Source organism: Pelophylax lessonae (genome assembly GCF_965119305.1).
Source record: "Pelophylax lessonae genome assembly, chromosome: 11".
Taxonomy (NCBI): Eukaryota; Metazoa; Chordata; class Amphibia; order Anura; family Ranidae; genus Pelophylax; species Pelophylax lessonae.
The window spans coordinates 44,179,441-44,202,956 of record NC_138778.1 but is presented as its reverse complement, the minus strand read 5'-3'; the positions used below and the strand labels follow the sequence as shown (position 1 = coordinate 44,202,956).

The 23,516-nt window shown below is 43.3% G+C and overlaps 1 protein-coding gene across 1 annotated transcript in view; it reads right to left on the bottom strand.

Annotated features, from left to right (window-relative positions):
- PLCG1 (phospholipase C gamma 1) overlaps window positions 1-23,516 on the bottom strand; it is a 175,885-nt gene that overhangs the window by 12,743 nt on the left and 139,626 nt on the right. The window contains exons 15-28 of the mRNA XM_082271977.1: window positions 23,200-23,301; window positions 22,590-22,777; window positions 19,680-19,880; window positions 19,277-19,396; window positions 18,945-19,125; window positions 18,314-18,391; window positions 18,066-18,169; window positions 14,272-14,368; window positions 11,382-11,451; window positions 9,061-9,215; window positions 8,727-8,823; window positions 5,495-5,719; window positions 5,145-5,293; window positions 1,092-1,206 (exon numbers count right to left, since the gene is read on the bottom strand). Of these exons, the coding sequence (XP_082128103.1) occupies window positions 1,092-1,206; window positions 5,145-5,293; window positions 5,495-5,719; window positions 8,727-8,823; window positions 9,061-9,215; window positions 11,382-11,451; window positions 14,272-14,368; window positions 18,066-18,169; window positions 18,314-18,391; window positions 18,945-19,125; window positions 19,277-19,396; window positions 19,680-19,880; window positions 22,590-22,777; window positions 23,200-23,301 (1,882 nt within the window). The remainder of the gene's footprint in view (window positions 1-1,091; window positions 1,207-5,144; window positions 5,294-5,494; window positions 5,720-8,726; window positions 8,824-9,060; window positions 9,216-11,381; window positions 11,452-14,271; window positions 14,369-18,065; window positions 18,170-18,313; window positions 18,392-18,944; window positions 19,126-19,276; window positions 19,397-19,679; window positions 19,881-22,589; window positions 22,778-23,199; window positions 23,302-23,516) is intronic.

The window sequence follows — 23,516 nt, the reverse complement described above, 5'->3', positions numbered from 1 at the left end:
CTCCCTCCCCAGGTCTGCTTGAAGGGCCGGATCCTTGGGATGCGGAGGGGACGTGGGATGTGGGGGTCCCTCACACTGCTGGTACTCAGGACGGGACTGTGGAGGTGGGGGGAGTCTGCTAGTGAGGGACTTGCGCTCCAACACATTATGGAATCAATTCATACTTGTCAGACTGCCCTGACTACACAAATAGAGACTGTCCGGCTGGACCTGTCTATAGTTAAACATGAATTGCAAAAAATCCGTGCTAGGATTTCTACTGCTGAACAGCGTATCAGTAATGTTGAGGATACTGTTAACCCTTTGAACGCTGAAGTTTGCTCTCAGCAGCGGGATCTGAAAGACCACTCTTCGCTTCATTGGTTTCCCTGAAAAGTCTGAGTGCAGAGATGCTGAGAATTTTTGGGAGAATTTGAAAAGAATGCCATTGGTGTGGACCACCTCTCCCCCCCTGTTTGCCATAGAGAGGGCGCATCGGGTCCCCATGCACCTCCTCCCCCCGGGGGCTCCCCCAAGATCTATGCTGGCAAAATTTCTTCACTTCCGGGACAAAGAAAATATCCTAAGAGCTGCTCGTAATATCCCTGACCTCCAATATAATGGTGTCAAGATTTCGATCTATCCAGAATAATGTTTGCCATTCAAATATGTTGAAAAAGTCACCAAATTTCCATGGGGTGTACTTACTTTTTAATGTGACTAAATATATAATGTGTACCCATGTGATTTGCATTGTTTGGCTGGGTGTTGCAATAGTAATCACAAATTTAAAAGTAATAGATTGTAGACTCCCAACCACTGTTTTAAAACCTAAACTGCTGTTAAACGTGGTGCCCTATTTCAGTGGCACAGAACAAAGCTGCGTTGTCAAGTGAATCTTCTCTGATGTTCAGAGCCAACCAAACCAGTGGCTCCACCTAAACAAAGATCATGTTCTTTACCAGAGAGCTTGTATTCTGCCTGTACATATAACGATCACTCCACACAACCCATTAAACAGAATCCTTGAGAGTTCTAAAAAATATAAACAGCTGTCATTTTCATTTGTGTACCAAGTGGCACATGTACAACCCAGAAGGCCGATGCCTCACCTACAAATTCTGTTTTGGCCTTGGCATTGTCATATTCGGCTCCACAGACTTCCACCTCCACAAACGGGCACACAATACCTCTACCGTTCTTCGGCAAATGCCGGGCACCCAGAATCTGCAAACATAAAACAGATACCGTCAACCATCTCATATTAAAGAACGAAAATGTATGCAGAACAGTTTGCTTATGTGTAAGCAATGCCATTATCAGCATTTCTATAATGGCACTTATGGACCAGTAACTAGGGAAGCTGGGAGGCAGCACCAAGTCTAAAAATGTACATGATTTTCTCTCCTCTTGACATGTGTGGTTAAATTCTGCAAGATCCATGCTGTCTCCAATAGGGCATTCTAGCATTAGATTTATACTAGAATAATCTCATGACACAAGAGGTAGGACTTGTTCTAAAGGACATCATTCAGGTGCAGGACTAATGTATGCGTTCACATTTTTTAAATTTTTATTTAAAAATTTTATTTTTTTACAAACTATTACACTGTCGCTTTCATTTTTTTTTATTTTTTTTTATTAACTTTACTGCCATCACAAGGGATGAACAACATCCCTAGAGCACAACAGTGATTAACTTTAGCCTTGCTCTACTCTTGGATTTAGTTATTTAGTACCCACACCATCACTCAGTTATTTTTTATTTTTTTTAATTCTTTTTATTTCAATATGTGCATAAAAACGAACATTCCAAACGTCCTTTCAACAAAGGGACAAAACAATATAAAATAAAAAAATTATACAATATCCATTATCTGTTTACTTAGTATTCATAATCTCTTTATGCCAAGGTATATCCATTTAGCTTAATTGATCGCCGTTGTCCCGGTGTGCCCCAACCCCTTGCTCCATTGCATTCATAGATTTATTTCCTCATCATACTATGTGCATCCCTCTATATCCTCTTAGTTATCTCCTTATATTCAACCATTGGTTAATGTTGATTGACTCCAATTATCCCAAATTTTATTATATTTCGTTGAGCATCCTCTATGCATATACAATACTTTTTCAAATGGTAAAATCTTATTTATCGCTCTTATCCAGTTCTTAACAGGGGGCTTAACTTGAATCCACTTAACTGTGATTGTTTTCCTTGCCATAAACAGCGTTTCTCTAAGCATTATCTTGTGATATCTAGACCATGTTATTTCATCTAATATACCCAGCAAACAGGTTTCTGGGGTCAAAGGTACAGGCATATTCAGGACAGAGGATAATATTTGAATTATTTCCTGCCAGAATCTTGATATCACTGGACAAAACCACATAATATGTATAAAGTCTGCCCCATCACTCAGTTATTAATAACCAATTTGGTTGAATTACTATAAAAATATCTGATAATTATGACCAATGTGTACCATTTAAAAGAGATGTAGGAGGTGCTCATTAACCACTTGCAGACCTCCCTCTGTAGATATACTGTGGCAGGTCGGTCGCTCAGTGCTAGATTACGCACCTAGTACCTCCTGGGTCTGGGGGGTGCGTGCCGCCGGTGACCCGCTCCCGTTGTGACTATACACAGCAGGAGCCCAGCGGCGAATACAGCGGACTTGATGTCCACAGGCACCTGCCAATTACACAGAACACAGGCAGAACGACAATCTGCCTATGTAAACAAGGCAGATTGTAATTCTGTCAGAAGGGAAGGCATTGATTCTGTGTTTCAGCAAAACAGGGACACAGATCTTAGCCTCTCCCTAGTCAAAGCACCTCACCCACAGTGAGTAAGCACAATCTAGGCACACAGTTAACCCCTTGCTCACCCCTGTTAACCCCTTCTCAGCCAGTGTCATTAGTACAGTGACAGTACATTTTCTTTGCACTGATCACTATTACATCAAGGTGTCAGATAAGTTGCTGATGGCTGCTATTACTAGTAAAAAAAGTTGACAATATGTCCTTAATAAGGATGCTTTTTATAGTTATACAACAGAAAGTGGAGGAATATATGTATTGGATTGCTATTTATATTTTAATTTGTCATTATGTGATATGGTGTATGTAAATATGGTGTCATGGAAGAATGAGACCAGATCAGGGTTTTACACCTGTCGGCTAGCAGCAGACATTGCCCTTATGTTTTGAATAAATAATACCAATGACTATCTTTATTTGGGTTAGCAATAATGAGGTTATAGTATAGTAATACACAGTATAATTGGATAAGTAGAATAGACCAAATATTGTGTTCCAAATGTTTAAATGGCGGTGCACCAATGGGATAGAGGCAGCAACTACAAAGATCTCTGGTAAAATTGGGGCAACCGACTTTCCTGATGATGCCTAGGGGCGAAATGCATTGAGATCGGGTTGCTGCCTCTATCATCTGCGAGGAACCATTGACGTTACTTCCAGGTAGGGATAGACCGATATGGTTTTTTTCCAGGGCCGATACCGATATTTTGGTCACAACGTATTGGTATCGGACAATATTTTGTACATTTAAAGTTTTGAAAAAGACAATTTTTGACACAAATCTGGTACTGAACATGTTAAATTTTTGTTTAATGCTTAATGGCTGGCACCCTGTGGTGGGTGGCTGGCTGTCTGGCACCCTGTGGTGGGTGGGTGGCTGGCACAGGGGCTGTGGGTGGCTGGCATAGGGCCTGTGGGTGGCTGGCTGGCTGGTACAGTGTCTGTGGCTGGCAGGTATAGGGGGAGCCTGTGGGTGGCTGGCTCGATGGTACTGTGCCTGTAGCTGGCTGGCTGGTACAGGGCCTGTGGGTGGGTGGCTGGCACTGGGCTGCTGTGGGTGGGTGTATGGCTGTAATACACTCCCGCGAGACTAGTCCCGACTCCAGACCAGGCTGTCCAAAGCGAGGGAGGCGGCCTAAGAAGGCAGAATGAAGTCACAAGAATATCGGCAATATTGGCCAGTTCCTGGGCCGATACCGATATTTTGGTCACAACGTCTCGGTATCGGACGATATTTTGTCCATTTAAAGTTTTGAAAAATAGACAATTTTTGACACAAATCTGGTACTGAATATGTTAAATTTTTGTTTAATGCTTAATGGCTGGCACCCTGTGGTGGGTGGCTGGCACCCTGTGGTGGGTGGCTGGCTGGCACAGGGGCTGCGGGTGGCTGGCACAGGGCCTGCGGGTGGCTGGCACAGGGCCTGCGGGTGGCTGGCTGTTACAGTGTCTGTGGCTGGCAGTTATAGGGGGCCTGTGGGTGGCTGGCTGGCTTGAACAGGGCCTGTGGGTGGGTGGGTGGCTGGCTCGCTGGTACTGTGCCTGTGGCTGGCTCGCTGGCACCGGGCTGCTGTGGGTAGGTGTATGGCTGTGATACACTCCAGCGAGACTAGTCCCAACTACAGACCAGGCTGTCCAAGGCGAGGGAGGCGGCCTAAGAAGGCAGAATGACGTCACAAAAATATCGGCCAGTTCCTGGGCCGATACCGATATACCAGGGCATGGTGACTATCTGACAGACAGTTTGCTTATAGAGCTGGTGCCGGTCAGGGCAAGTAAGCGCAAGTACTGCAGGGTTAGGTTTTAGAATTTATTTTAAGTAAACTGTTGCACTATTAGTTTGCCATTTGTCTTTCATGGTTTACTGACATCAAATGTTTGATGAGTGGACATGGCCATTGAAAGAACTATCGTACATCAGTGGATATAATGCTTTATGACCCCAGGGGGCTCTGGTGAGTGCATTGCATTTTTACACTTGCACGTGGTGGAGCACTGAAATTATTTACAGGAAACACGGAAAATCACATTAAAAAGGTTTTATGGACTTTGTATGTTTTCCACTATTGTGTTGACATGCCACTTTTCTGACAGTTGGCACATTCACTGAACATTCACTTTGATAGTATGAAATTGGCAATGCATACTAGCTCATTATCTCTTTTTCTTAAAGGTGTTTTTTTTTTTTAGTTGGGGTTTATAACCCTTTTTAAAAGAGCCCAAGGTAAAAGCAGAGCTGAAGCGCAGTTCTTTGATCCACCATAAGCCGCTTGCACTTCAGCTCTATCCTTTGGCATTTTATAGTTTCAGGTCATTTTCAATGAAGCAATCTTAGGTCTTACCTCAATACAGATAATAACTGGCTCCAATGCACGAAGGGAACATTTGTCAAATGGGTCAAATACGTCATCCCTCATACAGTTTGGCTGCAGAACATAACCACAGCGACCTCCCGAATGAAACAAGGCCTGGTTCATCTGCATGGGCTTATCTGCAGTGGAAAGAAATAGTAATGTGGGATAATATAAACTACAAAAAACAGTGTCGCAAAGCCCTTGGAGAGCAACTTAGATCAAAATGGATTTTCTGCTTTGTGTGGCGTGGGAGAAGATTCTAATGCACCCCCCTCCATTTTATACAGAGAATGCACTAGAAAGCAGATAAGTCTAAATTCATATTAAATGTTGCATACCTGGAGTTTGGAAATTGAGTGCTACCAGCTGGCTGCCACAAATCCACATGGGCATAGGGTCATAGTTAGAGGAATCCAAGCGTTGGCCTTTAGGGTAGATGCGGGACAGCTGGCGCCGGTTGTAATGCAAAAACTTTTTGCCTTTTTGCTTGTTGACATATTTCTCAGCTTTGGTCTCAGGAAAGGACGACATGTCCCGATAGCATACCCTCTCTGTGCCAATCTCTAGGAATAAAAAAAGTCATCAATGTTAGAATTGACACACTGCTTGTACTGAGCCTCATGTACGAAATGAGGCAATGTTCTTGCACTATATAGACAGCCCTCAAATGTAAGGTCTGTTATTCAATCTAGTGAGGTGCAACAGACAAGCATGCCGACATATGTCAAGTTTTGATATAAATGTATCTTATGTGGCTTTGCCTTCTAAATACAGTATCTCACAAAAGTGAGCACACCCCTCACATTTTCAAAAATATTTTATTATATCTTTTTAGGTGACAGCACTAAAGAAATTACACTTTGCTACAACGTAAAGTAGTGAGTGTACAGCTTATATAACAGTGTAAATTTGCTGTCCCCTCAAAATAACTCAACACACAGCCATTAAAGAGGTTGTAAACCCAAATTTTTATTTTTTTTTTCAACCTAAAAGAGAAACCCATAATGAGCTAGTATGCATCGCATACTAGCTCATTATGAAATACTACTTACCTCAGAACGAGCCCCCGCCGTGCCGCCCGCTTACCTGTATGACGGGCGACATGTTCAGTCGCCCGTCTTCCGGGATCGCGGCATTCGGCCATCTGATTGGCTGGAGCCGCGGTGACGTCACTCCCACGCACGGGAGCCGACGGTCACAGCACGGGGCTCTGAAGGAACGGCACCAGCGACCGTTCTTTCAGAGCGCATGTGCCAGTGATGTCACTGACTGCATGTAAGGTAAATATCTCCTAAACGGTGCATGTTTAGGAGATATTTACAGTACCTATAGGTAAGCCTTATCATAGGCTTACCTATAGGTACAAGTTTCAGAGGAGGGTTTACTTCCTCTTTAATGAAAAAATATAGTCTGGTGTGCTAAACCGGAATAGATATAAACCAATATGCCTTATATCTATAATTGTGTCCACAAATAAATACAACAATCTGTATATCAATCTTGTGTCCAACAAGTGATACAAAATGATACAATAAAACCCCTGATGGGCTGTGAAAACTTAACAAAATAAATTAGTGTCCAAATATAGTGTCCAACACACTGTTCATACTATATTGAACAGAAACCCTTAAACATGGAGATGAAAGTGATATGAATCCAATTGGGAATATCCAAATAAAGATATGCCAAGTAGTGTGTAGTGCGTCCCACCACCTACAGGACTGGCTCCTTACCAGACAGGTTTGGATAATAAGCAGTGAACTCCACCCAAGAGTATTGAATACCCGTGCTGTAGAAGTGATCACTCATTCCTTATCACCTCATGGAAGAGAAAAAAATGACTAGCCCCTTACCAGATGGATGTTGTAATGGAGCATATATCCGTCCCTTTAAAGGACCTTCCTTCCAGCAGCAATGGTGAATATGCACTTGGGTTTCTCAATGGTGATCTGTATGGCTCCTATACACCTCTAATTCTTCCTCCACAGGTTTTCCCCATACACATGGTAAAAGAGATAGGCAGCCAATAGTGCATTACCCCAGCAAATATTTTATTAAAAGAAAAACCGGTGTGCACTTACATATTCACACTGAGAATACACTTTGGAATCTCAGATGTCCGCGGCAGCTGCAGGCGGACATCTGAGTGTATTCGCAGTGTGAATATATAAGTGTACACCGTTTTTTCTTTTAATAAAATATTTGCTGGGTTGCAGTAATCCATGTTCTTAGTCTGCTTGTCTTCAGCAAACTGTTTGCGGGCTTTCTTGTGCATTATCTTTAGAAGAGGCTTTCTTCTGGGACAACAGCCATGCAGACCAATTTGATGCAGTGTGCGGCGTATGGTCTGAGTACCAATAGGCTGACCCCTTCAACCTCTGCAGCAATGCTGGCAGCACTCAAACCTCTATTTCCCAAACACAACATCTAGATATGACGCTGAGCACGTGCACTCAACTTCTTTGGTCGACCATGGCGAGGCTTGTTCTGAGTGTAACTTGTCCTGGTAAACCGCTGTATGGTCTTGGCCACTGTGCTGCAGCTCAGTTTCATGGTCTTGGCAATCTTCTTGTAGCCTAGGTTATCTTTATATAGAGCAACAATTCTTTTTTTTCAAAAAATCCTCAGAGAGTTCTTTGCCATGAGGTGCCATGTTGAACTTCCAGTGACCAGTAAGAGCGATAACCCCAAATTTAACACACCTGCTCCCCATTCACACCTGAGACCTTGTAACACTAAGTCACATGACAACAGGGAAGGAAAATGGCTAATTGGGCCAAATTTTGGCATTTTCACTTAGGAGTGTATTTACTTTTGTTGCCAGTGGTTTAGACATTAATGGCTGTGTGTTGAGTTATTTTGAAGGGACAGCAAATTTACACTGTTATACAAGCTGTACACTCACTACTTTACATTGTAGCAAAGTGTAATTTCTTCAGTGTTGTCACATGAAAAGATATAATAAAATATTTACAAAAATGCGAGGGGTGTACTCACTTTTGTGAGATACTGTATTTAAAATGAAAGACAAGTCAAAAATGAAACTTAAATCTACTCCTACTCTATCTACCCTGTAAAAGGAAAATGCCTATACTTGCCTATTCTAAAGTCGCTCTGGTCCAGTCACAGTGCCGCCTTCAATGGACAGCTGACAACAAGATGCCCCATAGTAAGCTTATGGGTGGCATCACCGCACAGGCTCTGAAGCGGTTGTCGCTGCCTCCCCCTTACCTTGAAGCCAATGCTGGAGAGATCATGGGACCGTACCCGGGCAACTCCAGTATAGGCAAGTACAGACATCTTTCCAGGGTGGATAAATAGAATAGGCTTCGAATGGGGGTGGATTTAAGCTTAGTTAGGTTTGGACTTACCTTCCACTTTATTGTAAATTGAAAATAGAGGTTGCATTTAATGCCACATATAACGGACCTGATAAAGGGATTAGGCAGGCAAGACCTCATAGGTTATTACAGGCACATAGTAACGCCTTAGTTAAAATCGATTGTAAAAATACTATCTTTCAACATAATCACGTGTCGTATCAGGTATAGAAAAATAAAAGTCACTTACTTTCTTCATCAAATGGCACAGGTCGGCAGTAAATGACAAGTTCAGAGAGTTCCAGGGCAATTTTCTTCCTCCGTTCCATAATTTTGCCCTCTGTGAGCTAATAAAAGGACAAAAGGGAAATAAATATACAGGAGACACAGCAGAGACCCCAAACAATTTTCCCACTACAATCACTGGTGGCAAACACTAAAATCAGACCCTCAACCTTCCCTTAACACTGCTTCCTCTGAATGCACACACAGGACAATCACCCGATGGCCACCAGCAACATAGGTCATCCAACCGTGGTGGGAGACAGAGAGCAATGGAAAAAAAATGCATTAGCTCAACTTACCCGTGCGTCTGCTGTTTGGGCTGCCTCTTTGATCTTCTTCACCCAGTCGAGCATATCATCTGCAGAGTCAGCTGCCACATCAAGTGGATATCTTACAGGTGGGACATTTATAGAGAAGACGTAAGGACGGTTGTACAGACCCTCATGGCGAATAGCTGGATAAAAGGGGGCAGAAGAAAACAATGATGTATTGACTAACTGTAAAATCTCCCAACACAGACGCTCAGAGACTTTCTAAATAAGTTGGAGTTATGCTTTAAAGCCCATCAAAACTTTCCAGGTGCATTTAAAAGCAAGATCCTTCTCGGAGTTTGCTGGCAAGAGACCTTCACAGCTACGCAGGCTGTAGCTGCTTTCTAAAGAAAATGAACTGAAAGACTCTGAACATACCACCTGGAATGTGCTTCGTTGACTTAAAGCCCAACTCAGGGAAACCTAAAAATTATTCCTTGTAGTGGGGCTGCATATGCACTGCAAGGGTTAACGGCTTATTTAGTCTAGGTGAGAATTTTTGCCCTTCACCTTACCTGATCCTCTGCTCCCCCATGCTATGCACCTGTGATCTGCTGATTATTATTGGTGCAATGTCCACCTACTGCAGACTCTCAGGATAGCTGTCTGTTTGTACCTTGTACGGGCAGGCAGTTACATGAGAGCAGAAAGATCAATGGACTATGAGAACACTCATCAGCGCCCTCACAGCTCATTGAATGTCTACAAGTACTGCACCCCCAGGAAGAAGTCATTTGTGACGAAACGCGTCGGGAAGGCGTGCGGACGTCACCACGAGGAACCCGGAAGTCGGGCGGCAGCGTTCCTATTAACGTTCTGTACATTAGCGCTATGTCAACTAAATGTGAGTTTTTAACCTCATTTTAATAAAGTAGTCTTTGCATACTACACCATTGTGGCCCCCTTTCTTTTACATATCCCTCTGGGAGCATTGGGCAGTGGATGGTATCGAGCCCGTATGATGTTGGTGTGCATTACGGTTCTTTGCTGATAACAGTGACCACGAGACTACCCTGTGTGAGACGCCATTTTCCTGTATGGATCTACTGATGTTTTTACCTATGGTTTAAATGCCTACACTGATCTGAGTTCTGGTAAGCCTTTTGTGAGCTCATAGCATGCAGCACTGGGCGTGGATGAAGACACAGTAAATTGGTGGTGGACTCCTTTCTACACGCAGCACTCTCTACCTGTTTGCGGTTTTCTTTTTTGGACTTTACTCATTTAATTATTCATATACATGTCACGATGCTTTGAGACATATTTCACATATGTTATTGGCTTCATTTATTTTTATTCACCTTAATTGGTTCATTTAAGTTTATTGTTTGATTTGCTATCAAACACTTCATTTTAGCGCGGCTCCCTTTTTCTTTTTCATTGGGGCTGATAGCTTGTAGTTTTCACTCAAGGGAAACCGTGAATGAATGATGCGGCCATATGGGTGGAGCCCCACACGGCTGCTCTGTTTTCCAACAGTGACAGAGAGGGAGTTGAGGAGCAGTGGGAGAGCTGCAGATGCTGAACATGTTCCACCCTAAAACTGGTTGGCACGTGTAACATGTTCCAAAAGTGAATTATCCTTTAAGTTTCCCAGAATTGGGCTTTAAGCGGAAAATTCAGTTGGGCTTTATTCAATGGAACTGCCTATTTTACAACTGACAGACCAGCCATTTATAAAGTTATTTCCCATGCAAACAATCAATGTCAACAAATTTGACATTATTGAGTTTTTTTCTAAATTCTTTACCTTAAAGCGGAGTTCCACCCAAAAATGGAACTTCCGCTTTAGGTATTCTAACCCCCTGACATGCCACGTTTGGCATGTCATTTTTTTTGGGGGGGGGGGCGGGTACCTAGTTTTGACAGGTACCCGCTCCCACTTCAGCTCGGAGCGCCGCGGCGCCCTGAACTGAAGTTCTCCTCTCCCCCTCCCTCCCTGCAATCTTCTGGGACACGTCAGAGGTCCCAGAAGATTGCCGGCCAATCAAGACGCGCAGCGCGACTCGCGCATGCGCAGTGGGTACCCGGCTGTGAAGCAGCAAACTGTCACAGCCGGGTGCCCACAGCAGTGATGCCGGCGCCGCCGAGACCAGAGGGAGAGGATCGAGGCTTCGGGCGGCCGCATCGCTGGACCGTTGGACAGGTGAGTGAAAAGGCTGGAACTCCGCTTTAAGGCCTTATACAAACTGGGCAAAAAAAAAAAAAATGCTGCTTAGAGGTTAGCCTACGTGTCCACACATTTATTACGCTTTTGTCCTTACCACTTGTAAGGCCAACATCTACCTATTACACAGAAGTATTTTTACCAATTTGGCAAGAAGGCACGTCCAGTACTCCTCCCAGTAGGTCTCCAAGAGGACTGTTCTCATCTAGTTGCTGTGGGAGTAAAGGAATGTGTTAAAAGTACAGAAAACTTTTGATACCTTTCTGTCTCATATATATACACTCGCTCATCCATGTGTTTATGCACTGGTCCAAATCATTTGGTGGAAAGAGGGGGGGGGGGGGGAGGTTGTTTTTCAGGGGTTGGACTTTGCCCCTTCGTTCCAGTGAAGGGAACTCTTAGGGCATCAGCATACCAAGACATTTTGGACAATTTCATGCTCCAAACTTTGTGGGAACAGTGTGGGGATGGCTCCTTCCTGTTCCAACATGACTGCACACCAGTGCACAAAGCAAGGGCCATAAGGTCCACATGGATGAGCGAGTTTGGGGTGGAGAAACATGACTGGCCTGCACACAGAGTTCTGACCCCAACCCGATCAAATATCTTTGAGATGAATTTGAGCGCAGACTGTGAGCCAGGCCTGCTCGTTCTACATCAGTGTCTGACCTCACAAATGCGCTTCTGGAAGAATGGTAAAACATTGCCATAGACACACTCCTAAACCTTGTGGACAGCCTTCCCAGGTTGAAGCTGTTATAGCTGCAAAGGGTGGGCCAACTCCATGCTGAAACCTACAGACTAATGCCTCGTACACACGCAACGATTATCGGCCGACCGATCGTCCGACTTTTGTCCAGAGTGGTGTTTTGTTGGTTGGAATGTGCCTAGACTGCACACGAATTTTCTCGGCCAACAAAAATCTACTTCAGAAGTGATGTCATGTGTTGGTTTACTTTCCGTGTGTTTTTTCTTCTCTGAGCATGCCCAGACTTGCTCATCAGATTTTTGTCTGCCGAAAACTGTACTGACCGACGGAAAATCGGCCGTTGTGTTGACGGCCAACAAAAATTTTATAGCCTGCACACCAGATTTTTTTCGGCCGAAAAGTCGGAGTCGGTTGTCGGAAGCATCATACTAACAAGCCGAAAATCGGCCGATCGGACGTTGGCCGAAAATTCCCGGCCAATAATCGATGCGTGTGTACGGGGCATTAGACTGGGATGCCATTAAAGTTCACATGCATGTAAAGGCAGGCGTCCCAATACTTTTGACAATATAGTGTATCCAGTTTAAATGCCTGCTGTGAAAAAAATAAAACCTGATTAGCTACCTAGACAGTGTATCAGTGCATGACTATGCTGAGATCTGAGATATGCTGAGCTGAGATCTCCGGTCTTTCAAATCCCTCGGTCTTTATTTCTAAAGGTTATACAATTATTCACTATACCCAACGTAATACTAAAGGTCTTAGTTTTTTTTTTGTTTAAAAAAATAACAAACATGTTATACTTACCTCCTCTGTGCAGTTGGTTTTGCACAGGGCAGCCCAGATCCTCCTCTTCTCCGGTCCCTCTTCTGCGCTCCTGGCCCCTCCCTCCTAACGAGTGCCCCCACAACAAACAATTTTCTATGGGGGCACCCGAGCTGAAGCTCTGTGTCCATTCAGACATGGAGATGCGACTCCTCCCCATCCCCTTTCTCTCCTCATGGGCTCAATGACAGCAGCGGCAGCCAATGGCCCTCCGCTGCTGTCTCAGCCAATGAGGAAGGAGCAGAGTCTCTCCTGCAACATCGCAGGTATTAGGGGGAAGCTGGGTGGCTTGCTGCTCACAGAAGGTTTTTTTTATCTTAGTGCATAAAATGCATTAAGATAGAAAAAAAAAAAACTTCCTGCCTTTACATTTACTTTCATTACTTGCTCAAATAATGAACTTACTTTAACCACATGCCGACCGCCGCAAGTAGATATACTGCGGCGGTCAGCCCCGGCCAGGCAGAGTGACGTATATATACGTCACTAGCCTGTGACCAGCTTGTGAGCCAATAGCGGGCCCCACTGAGGCGCGCGCCCCCCCCCCCCGTTCACTGAGGAGTTTGTGCGTGTGACCGGCGGACCCGATGTCCGCTGGTCACACTGCGATCGTCGGTAGAGAGGGAGAAAGGCAGGCGGCTTATGTAAACAAGCCGCCTGTCATTCTCCCCTGTGTAAAAATGGAGATCAGACGGTTCTACTATGTAGAACCGCTGATCTCTGTTTTTACAATAGTAGACCTGTCCCATAACATTTAGAAACACGCCCCTAGGACACACTTAACCCCTCCAATCCAATAGTTAACCCCTTCCCTGCCAGTGTCATTTTTACAGTAACAGTGCATATGTATAGCACTGATTACTGCAGTAATGTCACTGGTAACCCCAAAAGTGTCAAAAATGTCAGTCAAGGGTCCGATCTGTCCGCCGCAATGTCGCAGTCCCGCAAAAAAAAAAAAAAAAAAAAAAAAAAAATCGCAGATCGCCGCCATTACTCGTTAAAAAAAAAAAAAAAAAAAAAAAAAAACACCAAAAATGACAAAAATCTTTCCCTTTGTTAGTAAACCCGATAACTTTTGCGCAAACCAATCAAAATACGCTTTTTGCTATTTTTTTTTACCAAACATACGTAGCATAAAACAAATTGCCCAAAAATGTTAAAAAATTTTCATTTTTACATTTTTTTTGGGGAATTTCATATAAAAAAAAATGTGAAAAATATTGTTATTTTTGCAAAATTTACGCTCTTTTTTTGTTTATAGCGCATGATCAAAAAAAAAAAAAAAATCGCACAGGTGATCAAATTCCACCAAAAGAAAGCTCTGTTTGTGGGAAAAAAAGGACGTCAAATTCGTTTAGGTACAGCGTCGCACAACCGCGCAATTGTCCGTTAAAGTCACGCAGTAAAAAAAAAAAAAAAATCGCAAAAAACCCCCTGGTCAGGAAGGGGGTAAAATCTTCCGGGGCTTAAGTGGTTAAATGACTTAATCTGTACTTACTGGCTGCTCAGGTTCTGGCTCTGGCTGGTTAAATATCTCCTCCACGTAGTTGGATGGGAACCACATCTGCTTTTTGCCTCCGTAGTCACCTCGCCACCTACAGAACAACAACGTATAAAACACAACACTAGTTTTAAGGAGGAACTGAACTCTAAAGATGTGCCCAAAGAAGGCAGGCAGGGAGAAAAAGACTAGTGACCAGTATTGATTGCCTATTGGTCTCCCTGCATCTGATCTTTTCCCTATTACTATGCCTTGTCTCGGTGCGGAGGTGGGCATCTTGGTAAAGGCAGGACTGTGCTTTCTCATGTCACAGCCTCCAGAAAGGAAAACAGTGAGCAATGGTAGTGACTTTGCCAAATCTCATGGTGCCTTAGATCTCACACTGCAGATATGCAGCTTTGAGGCTGTAGGCGCAGCAGGAATTAAAGACAAAGGGTAGCTTCTTAGGGTACTGCTTAGGCCAAACAATAGTAAAGTTTTCAGCCAGCAGCAAAAAAGCTGAATAGATTCCCTCATCCACAACTGAGGTGGATGGAGCGAATCTTCTGCAATGCTGATTGAATAAACATTTGACATCAAGCCTGACCGTGAGCTGTTGATTATTGGATTGACTTCTCCCAAATATGAACGGTCATACAGTACATGGATTAAAATCTGGCCGGTCCCTGCTAAAACTGCCTGAATTTCAATCCATCTGTGACCAACTTTACTTTACCCCTTCTATAGAAATGTAAAAAAAACAAAAAAAAAAAAAAGGCAGAGGAGTTGGGTTTATCCCTGTGTGTCTGTATTGTGCTGGCCTAATTACTGATTTTTATACTGGGGTGGGCCTGATCGAGAACTTGGAGACTACTTCCCCCATCAGGTTTGCTCCACTTCCGATTGACAGCGCATGACAGTTATCCCCTATGCCAGTGGTCCTCAACCCTGGCCAACAGGGCCCACTAACAGGCCAGGTTTTCAAGATAACTGAAATACATCCCAGGTGATATCATTTGCTGCTCAGTGATTGCAGTACTCTAGTTTGCATCTCCCCGAGGTAATACTTAAAACCTGGCCTGTTAGTGGGCCCTGAGGACCGGAGTGGAGGACCACTGCCCTATGCAGTCCAAAAACAGCTTTTGAATCCACCCATTGCTGTGTGCGGTCACTCAAAAGTAGAGTGAACCTGATGGGAGAAGTAGTCTCCCAGTTCCCCATCAAGCTCTGCCCACCCACTGACAAGTCATTCCCATAGATGGGCATTGACCATGTTTGGGTAATGACATCAGCTGCATCCCCTGCTTTTGTTTGCATTTAGCTTATGGCCGGAAATCCCCCCCAGCTGACAGCTAAATTAGCAGGAGATGAAGCTCTGTGCGGGAAGTTTGAACAAAGGGAAAGCCGCTCAGGTGCAAGTTCAGGGCTTGGTGCAGGTCGGATCCGTCATCCAAACGCAGAAAAATTCCATAAATTGAGACCGCAAGGTAGTAAGATGAAAGCAAATGAACACCTTTATTCCTCATAAATGAAGCAAACAGACAGTGTACAAACAGACGTGTCGGGTTGACGCGTTTCACGATGCTGTAGATCGCTTACTCATAACCACACACCTGTGTGGTTATGAGTAAGCGGTCTACAGCATCGTGAAACGCGTCAACCCGACACGTCTGTTTGTGCAATGTCTGTTTGCTTCATTTATGAGGAATAAAGGAGTTCATTTGATTTCATCTTACTACCTTGAGTGCGGTCTCAATTTTTGGACTTTTTCTGTGCGGGAAGTTGTCACAGACATGACAGCTTCCCAGTACAGACGAGGCCTTCTCTAATACTGGCTTACTTCTGTACATCAGAATTCGTCTCAATTATCGCCTGTTTCCTAAATGTAAAAGTGGCGGTAATTCTTCACAAATTTGCTGCTTCCTTAGCGATAAATAACTAAAGTGGCGCTAGTAAGAACTACCTGAATTTTCTGCACGTGTCGGCAATGTGCCTGACACCGCCACAAATGCTTGCCTGAATTAGGTGGCGAAGATAGTTCTTAACCACATGCCGACCCCCCGCGGCAGGCTGGCTCAGCTGCCCGAAACGATGTAGTACTAGGTCAGTCGCGCGTGTGGTGCTAGGGGGAGGCGGGGATGCTGATGCATGGGGCCGGCGGCAGCGATTGCCACCGGGCACCCACGATCGCTCCCCGCTGAGAGAGAAGAATGGTCAGCTGTTGTAAACAGCCGTTCTTCTCTGTGAAATGATCACAGAGCGCCTGTGATCCTTCTATATAGGATCACAGGTCTCCATGATCATTTCACAAGCCCATCCCCCCCACCAGTTAGAAAACACTCCTCTAGACTCACACTTAACCCTTTGATCACCCCTAAGTTAACCCCTTCCCTGCTAGTGTCATTATTACAGTAGCAGTGCATATTTCTTAGCACTGATTACTTTAGTAATGTTTCTGGTACCCCCAAAAGTGTCAAAAATGTCAGGGGTCCGATCTGTCTGCCGCAATGTCGCAGTCCTGTTAAAAATCGCAGATCGCCGCCATTACTAGTAAAAAAAAATAAATAAAAATGACATAAATCTTTCCCCTAGTTTGTAGACGCGATAACTTTTGTGCAAACCAATAAAAATACGCTTATTGCGATTTTATTCCCCCATAAATATGAAGCAGAATATAAATTGGCCTAAAAGGATGAAAAAATTTGTTTTTTTAATTTTTTTTTGGGGAATGCTATATAGCAGAAAGTGAAAAATATTTATATTTTCAAAATTGTGGCTCTTTTTTTTTGCTTCTAGCACAAAAAAAAAAATTGCACAGGTGGTCAAATACCACCAAAAGAAAGCTCTATTTGTGGGGAAAAAAGGGCATCAATTTTATTTGGGGACAGCGTCCGTAAAGGTATGCAGTGCTGAATCACAAAAAATGGCCTGGTCATTAAGGGGGCAAATCCTTCCGGGCCAGAACTGGTTAAAGTGGTTCTAAAGCCTTAGGGTTTTACCCTTTAATGCATTCTAGTGCAAACCATTCTTTATCCTACTAAAGAATACCTGTCATAAGACAAATAGGGAGACGGTCAATCCTGGCCAATCATTCTGAAAATACAAATTGTTTGGCTGTCCTACTGACCTTCTTGCTTCAATACTTGTCACTGACCCAGAACAAATATGCAGATCATGACCTTTGATTTGACCACTCTACACACTTGTTCTAGGTCAGGGACTCAAGATATTGAAGGCAGAGCGTCATCAGACTTATCAGACAACTAATCAGGAGGTCAGAAATGGCAGGCTCCATATTAACTTTATGAAATACCGAATGTAATGCTTGAGTAGAAGAGAAACCCCAGTCTGTCCAACAGTCTCCTACTTTAGCCAGTTTATAGCAGTCTCTCCCATTCTTTGGAACTCTTTACCCCAATCTGTCCAACAGTCTCCTACTTTAGCCAGTTTATGGCGTCTTCAGAGACGCCTATCCTTCCTCCAACTAAAAAAAGTGTACATTTTCTCCATCAGCTCATCCCCACAGTTATTACCATGTGTATCACCTAACTCTTACTTTCAGATTGTAAGCTCTAACGAGCAGGGCCCCCTGATTTCCCTTGTATTGAATTATTTTGTAACTTTACTGTCTCCCTCCATTTTGTGGAGATGGTTTAGCTACAGTATATAAATCCTGTATTATAATAAATTTTAAAAATAAACATGGCTATTGATTTATACGCAAACTACCATCCAGTTAAGGTTTGGGTCTACTTTAAAGTGAGAAAACAGATTAAAAAAAAAGTATTTCCTAGCAGCTGTCTCATGCTTACCATCCGCCTTCTTGCTTCTCCACATTTTGGATAACGGCGTTCTTGGTGAAAGTGAGTTCATCCTCTCGCTGAGCTTTATAATCAAACAGGGCCTTGACAGAGCACTGGGGAGACACAGGAGGAGTGAGATTTGGGAGGGGAAAAAGGATGTAAAGGAAAGGAAAAGACAAAGGATCAGTGATGAAAGGAGAGACAGACAGCTACAGACAAGGTGTGTCCTTTGGCCAACATTGCAGGCAGCTATTAACCTTGATAGCAGGCATGGGATTGGGTTCCACGTAGAAACCAGGACTCCTCCCCTCGTAGAGCGCTCCATAATCCGGCTCCTACAACAAAAGCATGCGACGCGTGTCATTTAACTACACTTTGAAAAAAATGATCAAAATACTAAGGCTGCATTCACATGTCAGCGTATTGATCGCGGGCAGAATCGCCGCAATCCGGAAATCATTGCAAATCGTGGGACGCCTGTGCGTTGCCCGTGATTTGCAATAGCACCCCAAACGCTGGGCGATGTTGCCGCGATTTCTGCCTGCCGAATCGGGTTTACATCGCGGGACGCATTACGCCCAAAAAAGTACAAGAGCTTCTTTGGAGCGTAATGCGTCCCGCGATTTTTTTTTGCGCGATGTTACCACGATTCGAGAGGCGGAAATCGCGGCAACATCGCCCAGCGTTTGGGGTGCTATTGCAAATCACGGGCAACGTACAGGCGTCCTGCGATGTGCAATGATTTCCAGATCGCGGGCGGAATCGCAGCGATTCTGCCCGCGATCAATACGCTGACATGTGAATACAGCCTAATTGTAGCAAATTTAATTAATACTAATTATAAATGATGCTAATTATAAAAAAACTGGACTCAGCCAGATTACTTACAGCTGTACCTATCTTATCCAGGGTCTCTTCGTTGATGGGATACCTGAGCTTCATCTTGCGGTATAAGGGATGCTTCTCATAATAACTAATTAGATCCACGAGGCTGTCGAACTCTGAGCTACCAAGCACAACGCTCTGACCTTCTTGCTGGACTCGGCAATGCTTGATCTTCCCCTCAGCTCTGAATAAAAAGGACAGAATGAGAAAGCAAAGTGAATATGAACACAAAAAACGTTTCAAAGCAAAAAAGGGTAGAAAATGCCAAACGTCAATACAAAAAATAGCGCCAAATAAACCTGATGGAAGCGAGGGAGGAACAGTGTGGGTCTCACCTGAATGATATGGCATAGGAGTTGGGTTCACTTCTCTTGCGTACCAGGAAAGCTCCATCCCGTGGTACCCTCATCAGCATATGCTCTGCTTGGGCTCGTGTAAGGTTGGCATGGTACCATCTGCAGAATTAGACAAATGACTTATAAATTTAAAAAAAAAGGTAATTAAAATAAATAGGATATACTTTTTCAACATCCGTGATGTCCAGCCTTAAGAACTGGAATCTAAAGCGGTTGTGTGATCTTCTGGCAGTTAAAACTTTTCAAATATGCATTGACCCCAAAAAGATATGCCAGACCCATAATACAAAACAGATTCTATGGCCCTAGAGTTGATGTAAAGAAGAAAATTTCCTTCTACAGTGTTGTAAAGAGCCTGGCAAGGCCATTTTCCATAACTTACTCTTTGCTCTCGTGTGCATTGGTTTGTGGAACAGGCTCAGTCAACCTCATCTCAAACTCATTACATCGCAGTGGCATCTGTTGGTAGTGGGTGATAAGTGCATAGAGACTCTCAAATACTAGGTTATCTGTAAGGAAGAACTTGGGGCTCCCAGCCTCCTGTCTGGAGTGTATCCGACAGTGCTGGACCTTTCCATTTCTCCTAGAAGACCAAAAAATATAGAGAAAAAAGTCAGAGAAAGCAGCGTTTGAATAAATTCGAGCACAAAAGGGATGTTGGCAACCACACCCCCAGTCATACAAACTTTCTTTAATGCATTTAAATAAATTATCCCTGAATCTGAAGATCCCCCTTATATTTTGCACTGCTTTGTGAAGTAACAAAGGTAGGTCCATGCCTCGAACAGTTAGTAAGCAACAACAGAACCCTATTCCTGTTAATGGTCACATTTCTTTATGGACAGACTATATTAAACCAGATAGGTTTCTCCCTTCATCATCATACCTAATGGACAAGCCGGGTTTTGTAGCACTGCAGATGAGTTTTTACATTTCAACTTTAACACTCCAAAACATTGAGAAAACTCAAGAAGAGGTAAAGGGACCCTTCCATGTTATTACATAGTGGGTCAAAGGCATCTTAAGGTTTTATCAGAAAGAAAAGCTAAACATTTATGTATACTTAATCACTAAAATTGTATACGATGATTTTTTTTTTTTGGGGGAATCAAATCTCATTTATTCATGTCCATCCGCTGCCATCTGATCCAATCCACGGTCGGGATTGATAGAATATAGAACCATCATCCATCCGTTTTTGGCGGACAGGATCAGATGGCGGCAGATTACTGCTCCATAGAGGAGAATGAAGGGTCCGATCAGGTCTGCCTGAAAAACTGACAGGCGGACCTGATCAGACAGCCCGTGTGAAAGGGGCCTTCGATTGTGGCATTGCGGTGAGGGGAAAAAAAAAAAAAAAAAAAAAAATTTATATTATATATATATTTTTTTTTTTTTAATAATAATAATTGAAAAAGAAAAATATTTTTTTTTAATAATTTAAAAAAAAAAGAAAAGAAAAAAAATTATTATTTTTTTTTTTTAATTTAAAAAATAAATTAATAATAAAAACCACACTCCCTGTCCACTTACCTTTAAGCAAAGGTAAGTGGACAGGGAGATGAAGCCTGCAAAAACTTCCCTCTCATCTCCTCTTGGGAAGGAGATGGGAATGCATTGAGAACAGGCAGTGGAAAGTCATTACTCCCGGCCACCACAAGAGGGCGCCAGTTCCCCATTGGAAGCCTCTCTCACTCACAGAAGGCGGCCGAAAAGCCGGGGCCTCAATTTTCGGACGGCGCGGAAGTCTGTGCACTCGGGGAGGAGGTGGGGGCGCAAAAGGGACAGGACACCTCCTGCGGGGCACCCCAGGCGCCAGGTCGCTAATTCTAGTCGCAAATGCGACCTGGCGCCCGGGGGTTTGTCGAGCCCTGATGTAACGTGCTAAAAGAATACAATTTTCCCTGGCTAAAAAGTTGTATATGCAATGAGATTTAGAAGTGTTTTTTAAAATTCATGAACAGTTTAAGAAAATTTGTTGATTGTCCAGTGAGTGCCAACAGCAATGTATATGATGATCTTTAACATAATTGTGTAATTTCAAACGTAATTTTAAGATATTTTAAAACACCCGGTGATCCTGCCATGAAGGTCCTTTTCCAGGCACTTACTATTAGAAGATGACAACGCTTAGTCCCTGCCTGTGCTCCTGTGTTGTCACTCTGTTGCATGGGTTTCCAATGGAGACATCAATTGACCGTTTAAAAACACATAAGCCAGGCATTACCCGCTGTTGTCACCATCAGAAACCCCCTCCCCCCAGGAAATATCATGTAGTCATCGCTGAATGCATGTAGACCGGAAGGTGCTACAAAGGAGCAGCAGGGGATCAGCAGCACCGAAATACAAAAAAAATAAAAGTTGTAAAACAGGTACATAAAATTGAACTTAACTGTTTACAACAGATAGTGCTCTTGAAAACGAAAAGTGATTCAGTAGGGGGTTTACATCTACCTTAACTGCTAAATAAACAAGCAACACCTGTTTAGTTTGGTTGCTTTGTTGCACCAGAGCACTAACTGCATAGAGGCAGTATGTTCTCCCCATTGGTCGACAGGTAGACCTATTTTAAAATTAGGCCTCGTATGTGTGGCTGCTCATTCACATGACTATGGTAGTGACATTTGAATGTGAACTGTACTGGGGAAAGGAAGGATATGAATGTGTATGGGGGTTGGTACCTCAGGCCAAGTTGGATGGGACTTTTAAGGCAAGTAATAATTGTGCAGATACATCAATTATATAAAAAAGACAGATATTTAATGTCTTATATTAGATATGGTACAAGTGAGTACATGGTTATTAGTGTTGGGTTATAGACCCAAGTGAAGAGGTGTCCATAGTTAGAAAGTTGCGTGACATATGTGAAATCGGTGACAATTTAGGATAAATCTCTGTTGATCAGAGAGTTTTCTCCTGCGTTTGTCCCTACGCGTTTCGGCTTCCTCAAGCCTTTTTCAAGGTTAGTTGTCACCAATTATATGTTTTTTTGTTCCATGTAAGATTTTTGGTATGCATCCTTTTTTGAACAGCGAGAACCAGGGCTGCCTCAATTTCTTGGAGGGTATGGTTGTGTATTTTTTATGAGATTGCTTCTGATTTGGTCATACACACGTCCAATCAAATCAGGAGCTCTGTATGCTGTCTATCGATTTTCATCTCAGCATGTATCCCTCCCTCTGTTTGTGGAGATCTTGACAGTGAAGGATATGAATGGCAAAATGCACATTGTACAGTGTATATTATTCTAGTGGTTCATATATATAGGATAAAAAAAAATGACTGATCATACCAAAAGGACAGAGTATAATCTCCTACAAAGGTCTCACTTTCCCGCACCAGGAAAGAGCCGTCTGGAGCTCCCGTCTCAATGCAATAATCGGTCAAGAGACGTTCAGCAATATGTCGCCCATCCCGGCCTGCCCCAAGCTTTCCATGGAACCATTTTTCAGTAGAGTGTAATTCAGAACTGTTGCTGGTCTGCATAAAACAAAATAAGAGAATATAGCTTTATAGATTACTAAAATATAATATGGCAATATGTCTGTGGTCACCTCACTACTAAAGCATGCTGGCTGCCAGCTCAGTTTATGATGAATCACCAGAGGGGGGATTGCAATAAGCACAGAGAAGTAGCCCCATTAGATTTGTCTGTACTTGTATGACCCATCAGACACCAGATTCTTACAAGTGCATGCTCCTTTTTGAACGAACAGGCAGGTACACTGCTTTGACCAATAGCCTCATCCCATAGTTTACTTAAGGAGCATGAAGTTTGTATAGCTGGGTCCCCTTCAACGTCCACTTGACCCTAGGCTGTTTTTCTAGGTTGCCTTGTGAATAATTAACCTCTGGACGTTTTTGTACATTTATTTAAATCAACATACGTTAGAATAGTATACCTCCTTCTGCTCCTCCTCGTCATCATTGGTTTGTCCTCCTGTGGTCTCTTCTGAGTAGTAGATCTTGCTGCTGGTAAGTACAAAGAAGTGAGGATACCACTCCTGCAAAGAGAATATAATCAGTTATTTATTTCAGCAAATCCATAGTTCAATTTTCCAGTGCCCTTCCATTGGTCCCATCCAGTTTGAGCTTCCCTTACATACCCAATGATTTCCAGACATATTCAATATGGGACAGCTAATGTACACAGGGAAGAACTATTTTTAATCTGAAGAGACTCAACTGAGGATTTTCACCATAACCTAATGCATGTGAT